This window comes from Calonectris borealis, chromosome 2, assembly GCF_964195595.1.
Source record: "Calonectris borealis chromosome 2, bCalBor7.hap1.2, whole genome shotgun sequence".
NCBI classification, from domain to species: Eukaryota; Metazoa; Chordata; class Aves; order Procellariiformes; family Procellariidae; genus Calonectris; species Calonectris borealis.
This window is the reverse complement of record NC_134313.1, coordinates 114,194,380-114,206,795: the sequence shown is the minus strand read 5'-3', so window position 1 is coordinate 114,206,795 and position 12,416 is coordinate 114,194,380. Positions and strand designations below refer to the sequence as shown.

The following is a 12,416-nucleotide window of genomic DNA, read 5'->3' as shown; positions in this document are numbered from 1 at the left end:
GTTTTCTGATTAATTTCTTGGGTTTTTTTAAGCTCTCATAAATAAGTATGCACTATCATTTACTTTGAACAACCTTGCATGATTTTTTTCTCTAAAGCAATGATTTGTAAGTCCAAAATAGCAATATTAAAAAGAGGAGATAATTTTAAGGGGGTACTAATATTATTGTTAAACTTTCAGATAGGAAAAGAATAACATTTTCTAAAGCTAGATTATGATAAGTTATGATTTTCATAAACTACTTTGTGTAAACAGAAGTAAAAGAAAATATGCTGTGAATTAAGTGTTGATGGAAGATGCTAGATTGATGTTTTATGTTACCTTGCAGATAAAAAGCTGCAGAAAAGTTATGTAATATAGTCATTGTTCTAACATAATTTACTGATACCTTGGTTTCCATGCTTAGTTTTGTCACTCTAGATGACAACTATGTCAAAGGTGACTATCTGTTTGGAATATCTCCAAATATATGTTGAAAGAATACCTATTTTGCTGATGGTTTTAAGTCATCAACAGCTATTCACTTAGAAGGGAAACCATATCCTTATTCACTCCAGCAAAGTGAGGAGTCACTAAATGATAGTAGCCTTGGTCTGAACCAATCTCGGAGGAATTAGTAGAATTTTAGGTTTGAGGCAAATATCAGAGAGATTGACACCAATCTATGTATCACTTACATGTGGTAGTACATAGTCATATGGATTCAAGGAGTGACTGAACATGTTAATAAAACAAAAATCCATTGAGGATCGCTAAATACATAAAGAACAGCTCCAACTCAGAAATGCCCTAATCTAAAGATGGCTGAAGTTTGGATGAATATTGAGGAAGTATCATATGTACTGGCCCTGTTCTTAAGCTCTTCCTGAGCATTAGCAGTCAGCCACAGGCAGAGATAGGATGATGGGCTATAGGGACTTCAGCCAATACTTTGAGCCAGTACTGGTTTTTGTAAGCCATCTTGGAAATGGCCCTGTAAAAAAATGTAGCATGTTTAGAATGATTATAAGACTCATCATAAGTAAAATTGATCTTGAGTGTGGGTTAGTGAGTAAAAATACATGAAGAATACAGTCTCTTTGTAAGCTTCTATTCTGCCTTCCTCTGTAGCTGATGTTATTGGGATATTTTTTATTAAATTTGGAAAACACAACTCATTCTGTTTATTTATGTCCTATATAAATACACTGTGGTATGCACAGATAAATTTTATAGTAAGTATTGATTGTCCACACAGCTACTCTGCCTCAGAAATGCCTCTACAAAATTCTAAGACTCATTCTCCGCACTTAATTCCCTTTATAGTATAATTCACATTGTCTTTGCAGGATGGTTAAATTTCTAATGTGCCAGGTGGGAGTTACATATAGAAGATATATTTCTCCTTTCTTGGAGGTTATACCACCAATTTTCTATATTAATTCTTTTGGAAGAAATCATAAAGAAAAACTATTGACATTTCAATGGAAAAACACCTTTTCCTTTTTTTTGCCTTTTTGACAGAAATTACTGAAGTGGAAAGAAATATTCTTAGACATAGCTTTTCTCAGTATAGCGTATGAAGTACACTCATATTTCTTATTCTGTGACATATAACTTAGTGCAGGATAATCCCACAGATCTCTCCAACCTCACAGTAATAGCTTACAAACTTCTACAATAAGAATTTCTCCTAGCTAATGGTGAAAGCTATCAACTAAGATTTGGATCTTCAGTTTAATTTCTCTCTTTTTCTGTACTTGTTATGTAACATTAATCAGGAGGCATTATCTTTTCTTAATTTCCTAATCTATATTAAAAGATTAATGAGAACTATGGATTTTTGGAAAGCTATCTTAAATCGGTAATGAATTTCCTTAGCTATATTAATATCTCCTGCCAAGCACATTTCTTACTCACTTTTATTTTTACTTAGATCCTGAATTTGCCTGAAGTTAGTAAGGATTCCAGATACAAAACTAATACACTCAGAGTCCAGAACAGAAAAGAACTTATTGACATATTGTCAACCCGGTAAGTTAATTAAAAGGGAAGAAATGACATTTAATCTGTTAATGCAAATAGTCATGTATAAGAAGCTTTCATCATATGAAAGTTTCACTTTACTCTTTTGAGATACTCTTTTTTTTTTTTTTTTAAAAAAAAAGTATTGAGAACACTTACTGATGTTAAATATACTGCCCTTTGCACACAGACTATGGTGTGGACTAGCAAGAAGCCAGACCACAGATTTAAGTTTTCAGAAACCATTTTAACTTATTTTTAACCATTAACTTGAATTTTAGTGAAACAACCAGTGCTTTCTGCTTTCCTGGATGAATGTAACTCCTGGAAATAAAATGCTTGGAGCACCGTTTGCTTTTGCTGTGATTGGGATTTTAAAGTTTTCACTGAGAGCTGCTGTACCCAAGGGAGTTCCACTTGATGCTATTCCCTCACTGCTGGTCCTATATTGTGCTACTTTGTGCCCCAAATTCTCCCTGGGTCAATCCCTTTGAAATCAAAAGGATGTGTGCTTAGTATTCTATGTGGGAATCGTCCTATTAAATACTTCAATTAAAATTTATTTAAGAGGAAGCTCAGGAACCCTTTATTTGAGAGATTAAAATAGCTTAGTTACCTTCCTCATTCTGTTTGAGAAAGTCTTATTTCTGTGGAGTGCTCTTCTGTTTAGTGGAGAGGATGATAAATTTATGTAACATAAGAAAAAAACTAGTCTGTGTAAAGCTACCCAAAGGTGGCTTCAGCAACACTTCATACTTCGGGGGATGAGCAGAAGAGGCAGTATATCTACTGTTGTCAATGATTCAAGAGAAGTCACACTATCGTTTTGACACTTGGCCTGTATATGAGTCTTTGTCAACAAATGTGTAACAGTTATCATTCAGGCAATTTTTTGCATTTTTTTAGGAGCGTTAAGTCAGATGCCTCCCCTTTTCATTCCATCTGGGAAAAGAGTTTCAGTAACGCACCCTTCCCCCTCCTCTCAACCCCACGCATTTTTTTGGATATTGAGAACCAGGATCACCTTGCATTAAAGACTGTACACAGTGTGATTTTGCCTCTTCCTGTTGCACTTGCACTTTTGTCTCTGTCTTATCTGTCCATTTTCAGATGTCCTGCCCTGTCGTGGTTTAACCTGGCAGGCAGCCAAATACCACGCAGCCGCTCACTCACTCCCCCCGCCCCCCCAGTGGGACGGGGAGAGAATCGGAAGGGTAAGAGTGAGAAAAACTCGTGGGTTGAGATAAAGACAGTTTAATAGAACAGAAAAGGGAGAATAATGATAATAAATAATGATAGAATATACAAAATGAGTGATGTACAATGCAATTGCTCACCACCCGCGCTGACCGATAACCAAGTAGCGATCGGTACTTCCTGGATCACGCCTACCGTTCATATACTGAGCATGACGTCACATGGTATGGAATACCCCATTAGCCAGCTGGGCTGGCTGTCCTGATTATGTTCCCTCCCATCTTGTGTACCTAGCTCAGTCAGTAGGCACGGGAGCTGTCCTTGGACTAGGAGGGCACTTAGCAACAACTGAAAACATCAGTGTGTTATCAACATTCTCCTCATACTAAATCCAAAACACAGCACTAGGAAGAAATTTAACCCTATCCCAGCCGAAACCAGGACATGCCCCCAATGAAATACTGAAGTACCAGGTGACTTTGCATTTTCAAATAATTATGGTACGACTGTTCATGATGAACTTTTGGAACTCGTCTTTACTTGCCTTCCTATAACAAATGTATTGTGATAGTACAGATGAAACCACTCTTTCTACAAGTTTTTAGCCCTTGAAAGGGAATAGTTATCTTTTGACCGACTTTTGAGCTCTGACATTCTTGACACTTAATCTTAGTTTCAAAGTTGATTCATGTCGACTTATTACTTGGAGTTAATTTCATTTAGTATGGCATTTATCTGATGTACTCTGGTACCTTATAAGAGTGCTGTTTTGCCATCCACAGATCAATTACTTAATAGCTTGCTGCTTGTGTTTAATTTTGAATGCAGGGGTTTTTTTATGGACAATATCTGAATAAGAAGATAAAGTTCAAGGAACAGTTGTTCTTTGAATGAATCGCCAGAATTCTAATTTGTTTTTATATCTGTAGCTATTAGTTCATCAGATTACCTCATTGCTCTTTCAATTACTGCTTTATGTCTTTTTTGGTCAGAGTTTATGTTCTGTTTTATTAGCATCAATTTGGCTGAATTTCTGTGTAATTTATATGTAAGTATGTGACTGTATACACGCTTTTGGAGTAGATGTTTGCAATAGTATTCTGTTATGTCATACTATTGTGAATTCATCTGGCATTCAGTTTTAAAACACTGACTATAACACCTTTGGCATTCTAATGGAGGTTGAATATGTTTCCATACACATTCCATGGTAACTTTGCTTTTATTCACTAATGCACAGTTGTTTGTAAAATTATATGTGGTTCATTTTTGAAGTTACTTAGAGAATTAAATGAATAGTTTCTCAGTGCTGAAAAATGTCAACCCTTGAGAAATGAAGGGAAATGACAAAATAGTAATGGCAGAATTTCACTGAAAAATACCTTAATTAAATCATTGGTTGCTTGATAGTATTGCAACTTCCAGCACATGGAAAATATAAACCTGAGGTGCATTAGTTGGAAAGAAACACCTGCAGACCCTCCCATTCACTCACCATATGTACACTGCTATCCACCTCACAATGAATTTGTGGAGACATGAGCTGGAGCAGCTTAGAAGAGTTGTGATTTTCTTGACATGGGTTCTACTACAGTCACTTTTGTTGAGATGAGCCCCTCCTTTGTGTGGTGGAAGGCAAAAAGGAACATGAAAGTTGTTTAAGGATTTAGTTAAGCCATTCATCCATGTCTCATTTTGATGCTGTGCCAGGCAGGTTGCATACAACTTGAGGCAAAGCAGCTTTTTTCCAGTGATGTTGCAATGGAAAAAGTCAGCAAACTTGTTTGGTGTGCCAGGCTGAGCAGTAAAAAGCAGGTAAAAATTTGCATCTATATATAGGAATCTGCTGATTCCTAAATGTTCCTTCTCTTTTATACATGCTTGAAAACATAAATGGGAATTATGGTCCTGTAGTGGAATCCTTCGAGAATGTTGCTGCTGATAAGGCCATTGAAAAGATTCTCCGATATGGTCTATGCCTCAGCATCTCGACAGCAATTATGGTGACTAGAAGCACATGAGAGGAAACATAGAGTTATTTCCTTCCCTTTCCCCCAACGTCTTTTGCTGCCATTTTCAGTTTATACATCCTTCCTGTTCCACTAAGTCATTGGTATTTTAAGCACCATTTGTATGGCAGATACTTGGTGCTCTGCGGTTGCTTGCATGTGTCACTGCTGTTGCACAGTACATATATGCATACTTTTTTTCCAAGCTGTTGATGCTATTATAATCTTACTGAGCTGACATCCCACCAGAGCCTAGAGTAGGCTTCCATTGACCTATCTAACCTGTCCCCTTCCTCCTATCTCTTTTGAACTATTTCCAGAGGTATGACTTACCTTTTCTTTTCCTATTTTTCTTAATTTTCAAAATGGACTAACTGCAAATTATGTCTAACTTCTGAGCACTTAGTAAGTGCAGGAAGAAGGATTCTTAGCCTCCTCCTCATAAGGAAAAGGATTTTCCAGGTTTTATTTAGGTATAGAAGGAGATGTTCAGACCTACTCAAAGGGTCAGGAACTCCCTGAAGTCTTGAGCATTTAATTCGCTGCATGTGTGGAGCTGAAATTTTTAAAAACATCTGAACTCTGAATACCGAGGAGGCAGTTGATGCCTTTCATTTGCTAGGGTAAATGTCAAGCAATTGAGACTCTGGCCACAGTTTTATTCTAGATGTGTGCACAAAGGAAACATTGGTACAATCGGTCAATGTTAAGGAATGCTGTTTTTTTAAAAAAGGATGTATCTTGGGAATTCTTGACTCAAATGACCTCTAATTTAGATCAATAATTCTACTCACCACCTGCAATAACCGTGCCAGATTTCAAGGCAGTTAGATAAGCATGGGGATTATATAGCACTTAGAAGGAATTGACCTTTAAACAGAAGACTTTTCAGAAAGGTGTGAAATGATCTATTCATCACAATTGGATGTCCCGAGCTGAGTGAGAATACAAGATGGAGATGAATATGGCTTGAGACATAAATGTAGCTTGAAACAACAGCTCTGAGAGGTGTCAATTGCTCTATTCATTTCAGAAACAATTTTCTCATCCTCTCTCTTCCCTGACAGAAATGAAGAGTGAAGCACATCTGTCCTTAGCTCTTCACCCCAGCTTGCTGTCTGCTTACAACATTTGTGGAGACATGAGCTGGAGCAGCTTAGAAGAGCTGTGAGAGAGGGGGAGAGGAGGAGAGCAGGTAGGGGAGGATAAATTCACATATCCACAGAGATTGTCAGATCTCAATGAAAGGGACTGGAAGGTAGACCACTCTGGAGTGGTATGTTGCTTCCGAGAGACCCAGCTCTCACATTGGGGTAAGAGGAGGGAATTACAGAAACCAGTCCCAGACATCTTGAGAGGGGGAGTGTTTTTCAGTTCCATCTTCTATGGGGAAATGACTACAATGCTGCAAGGACCACTGGGTCATAGGATATTCACAGGGAAGAAGAATATAGGCCTATGGGGTATTTTGTGCTTGTTTTGCTACTGGTGGTGTTATCCGTTTCCCATCTCTGGTCCTCTTCCTGCTAGGCTCTTTTTTTCCTGTCCCCATCATCTTCCTCCACTTCCTACGGCTCCCCCAGCCTCTTATTTCCTCTTTCTTCTCCCACTGCTGACATTTGCACATCTACTATGTTTGCTTTACAAAAAAGGAAGTTTTGGTGCCTTCTATATCTTCCTCTTTATTTAGGTGACATTTTCCCCAAATGACAACAAAGCAGAAGTCTGACAAAAGCAAATTGCCTCTGAATGCCTTCCTTTCTTGGGTGTGTGCCGAGGGTCAAATTTAAAATGACCCTACCTGGGTGGAGGTCAGGTTCAATGGCTACTACAGAGGCCCCTGAGACTCCCAGCTCATGTGAGAACTGACAGACTACAGAGCACTCTGGTTTTTATGTTTCCAGTGGAAACCTCTGCTTTGTGAGTTAGATGTACATCTATCAACAAGAACCAAGTTTTAATTGTTGCTCCGTTCTCCTCTACCTCCCTTCCACTTTTACCTTTGCTTCCTCTGGAACAGAATAGTACCAGGCACAATGTGGCTTATTTTATGTGTGTATATATACATACATATGTGTATATATGCATACATATGTCAAGACATACATATATACTGTGCAGATGTAATTTGAGATGCATCTCTGCAAAAGCTGGTATAATGCCAGTTTTAAGAGAAGTTTCCTTGGGGAGGGGGGCTTAATCTGTTGATGTCCTCCTTCAAATTACTGCAGAAGTTGAATGTTACTGCTACCCTGCACCTTAATGCACCTTAAAATGTAGACACATTTTAAGACAGTGCAGTTAAATGTGTAATCCAAGGTACTTCGGGAAAATAACCTGTAAATGGAACAGTGTGTGGGGTTGTATGAGTACAGGAGGAAGGGGAATAGCAGACATGCCATCAGCCTTTAAAGTGAAGCAGCTCACATAATGAAGAACACATAAATTCATCATGATTAGTGCTCCTGCAGCTATAGCTAAATTATTGTAGACTGAAAATCAGAAGTGTTAGGGCTGGAAACGATTCAGAGTGGAACTTCTATTCCTAGCACTTACATTTTAAAGCCCTTATTCTTGACTGTGCACCACAGCTGCATGTTGCGTATATAAGTGTGAGGGGAAAAGGAATGAGCAGGAAGGAAGCACAGAGGAACCTGATCCTCAGTTAATGAGATCTTTGCTAAATTGTTTCCACCTAGTAACAGAAGAGGAGGGAACCTAAAGGGGAAAGTGTATTGTAAAATGTTTAATTTGCCTGATGAGGAGCACTGTTAAATTCACACTTGTTGAGTCACACCTAGTATCTTCTTCCCCATCCCCACTGTTTCTTTTTCTAAACCAAGAGCCTTGCAGACTGAAGTCGCTGTTGATAACACTACAGGAATGAGCATCTGGTTGTTTACTGCTTCAGCAAGACAGGTATCTGAAGTTTGAAAGATAATTGACTTCAATGTGGCACAGCTGGTGAGGTTTACTTTCCCCAGTCATCTACCTCACCATCAGTGCATAGATAGTTGAGCTGTGTAGGCATCAGCTGCCAAACTGCCACAGTTTGCTTTAAAATGCTTTGTTTTAAATTGTTATTAGTTTTATGTTGACTTATGTGTGCAACTGAGAGAGATCCAAAATGACACAAACATCTGATTTTTGGACTGGGTAAACTAATGTGTATTTTCTGTGTTCTTTTCTCACCATTTGATAAGCCTATAAGCATTTTCATACATAAGTGTGAAGTTCAAGATCCTTCCTGAAAAGGAACTTGCTATCCTTTTCCTGATGACATACTAGCTACAAGGCTGCTGAAATCAAGGGAGATCTTTTTATTGATTTTTGAATGAGCTTTTTGACCTGACCCTTGTTAGCTCTTTACTCCCCTTGAGTAGTTAAAAGAACAGCAGCAACAAAATCAATATAGTTTTCCATTATTCTCAATGTGCTTTTACTGATGTGTGTTTACCTAGCTGATTTTCAGTTAATTTGCACTTCCTTTGTCATAACTATAGAAGTTACAGTCCTTTTGCTTACATGAGAAAAAGAGAGGAAGGCTTGGGAAAAGGAGTACATCTCTAATGTGTGCGTAGTCTAACATTATCTGAATCCAAAAAGAACTAGTTCTGGAACATGCTGAATTTTACTACTCAGGAGCCATAAGAAATTTTTACATTTTACAATATGAACGTGTTTCCCTCTCTCTGGTATGCTATTTAAAAATCATATATAGTTTTAAAACAGCATGCAAAACTTCATAAAAGAACATCAATGTCCATTCATCTCTAGCACAAATTCTGCGCATAAAGGTAAAGGTTTATTAATAGTTCTATTAAACTGGTAACAATATTTAAAGTATGCAGAAATTTTAAACAAGTTTCAGCATGGATTTGTGGTACCTACAAATACCTGGACTGTGCTTTATGTAGCTACCACTTAAAATCTACTATATGTGACATCTTTTAAAGTAGTTGACATACCCATCAGCAAAACATGTCAGTACAATCATGTTGATCCCAGAGATTTTAAAGGGTCTGTTGTGGTTTGCTGAGTGATTAATCAGTAACCAAGAGGAGACTAATTAGACACTAACACAGAGATGCTTACAGACTATTGAGTAAATACTATAGTATTCATTTTGAAAACTCTAATTATATATTTACTGTACACTAAGGGATAATGATCCATTATTTGAATTTTCCAAATAAACTTTTTTCTATGACTTTTATTTTGTATAGTATCTTCCATAGATGCTGCTGTAAGAAACTGAACAAACTGTTTTACTGAGTTAACTACGGTTGAAGAGATGATTAGTAGTGAAGAGAGAAAATATTGTAGATATTTGAAAGTAAATAGACTGTTGATAGAACAAACCAATGCAAAAACCATAATGCAAACTTGGCTTCTGCTAGAAAACAAGAATTCTGTTATGGACTTTAGCAAGAACAGAGAAGGTTTTTGTGATTGACCACATGTAAAAAACTATTACTAATCCTAGATGTTGCTGTTCCATCTGCATTTGGTAGCTGTCCAAATTACTTCTCTAAATTAATTGCTATATGCTTCCTATAGAAAAGAGCAGTATTTTGCTTCAGTAGTTCTTCTAAACTTGCGTTATGTGGAATTGGATGGTTTTATCCATTAGAGAAATGTGGATGCCCTTCCACATAGGATGTAGCAATGATTGAAGGTTTCCTAGGAAACATGGAAAATGGCATATATGCAAAGAATGCAAGAGAGTGGATTCATTCATGCTTTAGAATTCTTTGTTTCATTGAAAGACAATGTTTGCTAAAAAAGAAACAAAGTTTACATTAATAATTAACAGGATTTAATTTAAACTACATTTTAATAGAACTTGGGTATATTTCTAACTCATTAAAGCCATTTCATCCGGCTGGTGCAAGTCAAGCAGACACTCTCTTTTTTGCAATTAATGATCCATTCTTCTTTTTTTTTTTTTTTTTTTTTGGAATTTGTTAGAAAGCAGAAGGGGTTTTAGGTCTTGCTTTTTAAGAAGCAAAACTACACTTGTCATTTGTGTAAGGAAATAAGGTGTAAGCCCTTTTTATTTGATATTTAATTTTTTGACTTTTGGAGGCTATTTATTATATTATGCTGTAATGTTTTTTGATTATTTTACTGAGTGTATAGTTTAAATTTAGCGTTTTTCATTTAATGGTACCTGCTAGATTTACAAATTGAGGAAAAATATATTTAGTTGGATTTCTTCCCATGAAATAACATTTCAATTAGTTCAGCTCATGCTACACTTTCTATTCTTATAATATTTTTAAGCATGAAATATCTTTAATGTTAAATGTTTCAGAATCTGATGCCTCATTTCAATATTGCAACTTCAGTAGCTTCATGATCACTGTGTAATTCAGTGCAGAGGAGGCTTAGAGTACTGCTTAAAATGCAAATAGGACATCATGGAGACTACTACCTTTTTTAGTGAAGTAAGCCTTAGTACAGGCTTTGCAGTAAAGGTCCTAGCCATGGGTTTGTTCTCCATTAAAGTACATATCCTTCTTTTCTCAGAGGTGTTTTCAGAAAGAGCCTGCATTTAAGCTTCATACCACAGATTAGTACAGTAAAAAGTAAGTTCTTTTGAACTTCTAAAATACTGGTAATAATTGTAGAAAGCTAAGCTACAGATTTAAAATAATTCTACAAATAAATCATAGATAATTTAAATGGCATTTATGTGATTACGTCTATAGCAGATGGAGCATTTTAGAGGGAAAAAGGACTCATCGGGAAATACATGAAGCTGTAGTGTGAATCATGAGGTTGAGCTCTCCTGCAGTCACTGAGTATCACTGAGGCTCTGTGGACGGATAAACATTAATTTGCAAGTGTCATGCTTCAGTGTTCAGATGCTGTACAGTCTTGGATGTTTTTTTACTACCTAAGTTTGGAAGACGGACCATTGTTCAGCCTTGTATGTGTTTCCATCAGTGATTTTATTTATATATGTATATAAAAATTACTTTTTTCCCACTGAAAGACAGCAGATGACTTTGTAAATTTTTCATTTAAGAAAATTATATACCAAGTAGGATATTTATAAAAGGCAATATCAAAGCATAGAAAAATGTTTTAAAACAAATATTAAGGGGAAAAAGATTAGCCAGGCCTTGTAAATTCCTGCTGATAGAGCTTCTCATTTTGAGAAGAGAATCTCAGTCTTTTACTTCTCTTGGAAGTTTTTGTTGAAGGTCTTTACTTGCTATTTTGGAGTGCTGAGCATGATATCAATTGATACCTAGCAACCTAAACATCAGGCCCTTTGCTATAAGGAAAGGTTATGGTACTTATTTGTGTAAGTGCTATTAAAAATTATATTTAGATGGAGGGAATGATACATACAGGTTAGGAAAAAAAAAAAAATTCAAAGTTTGTGCAGCTGACGTCAGAGAGGTAAACTTGGGCATTTTTTATCCACGCCTTATCTTTTATCAAATTTTGAAACAGTATTTCTCCCTTAATGCTATACAACAGGTATTTCAATATATAAACCACAACTGAATGAACCAAATAGTTGCACACTGTTGCTCTCAAAATCTGAATAATAGACCTTTATTGGCAGTGGTGATCTTCTGTTTTGTTTTTAAACAGTTTGCTTAACAATATGCTCTCATCAGCCTCTTTTTACCACAAATAAAGGCAGCTATTCTACATCAGATTTAGGTCAAGAGTTTCAATTTCAGGAGACAATGCTGTCTGTCTCCTTTGAGGGTAATAGAATGTGGGATTTTACATCTTTGAGTGAGTTTAAAGCTTTTACGAATTCTCTCCAACCACCAAAAAATAAATTAATAAGTAAGACTAAGACAATTGTTAGGTCCATTCAAAACAAGTGTTTTTTTAAAACAGAACATCACTTGTTTTCTATAAAATTCTGGTAATTTTTTTTGTCCGTTACAAAGGAATGAAAAATCTAAGCAGAAGCCAAAATTTCAGAAATTCATACACCCCATAGAAATTTTGCAAAACATGCACTGACTTCACTGTATATTGAGTCACTCGTAATAATGTTACTGAAGAAGAATGTATGTCTTGAAAATTATTCAGATTTACCATGACATCAGGAAGTAGCATACTGATTATGCAGATGTAGATAATTGACACTCCCGTTGAAAAGACTTCATTTTCAGACTATCCTTTAAATCCAAAAGTTATTTGTTTTTTTTAAACTCAGGAGGATATTTA

General features: G+C 36.3%; 1 protein-coding gene across 2 annotated transcripts in view; it reads left to right on the top strand.

The window, feature by feature from the left end:
- The window catches only part of SUGCT (succinyl-CoA:glutarate-CoA transferase), a 342,445-nt gene that overhangs the window by 129,286 nt on the left and 200,743 nt on the right, over positions 1-12,416 (top strand). For both annotated transcript variants that reach the window (XM_075142976.1, XM_075142977.1), the window contains one exon: positions 1,916-2,013. In XM_075142976.1, coding sequence (XP_074999077.1) covers positions 1,916-2,013 — 98 coding nt within the window. The remainder of the gene's footprint in view (positions 1-1,915; positions 2,014-12,416) is intronic.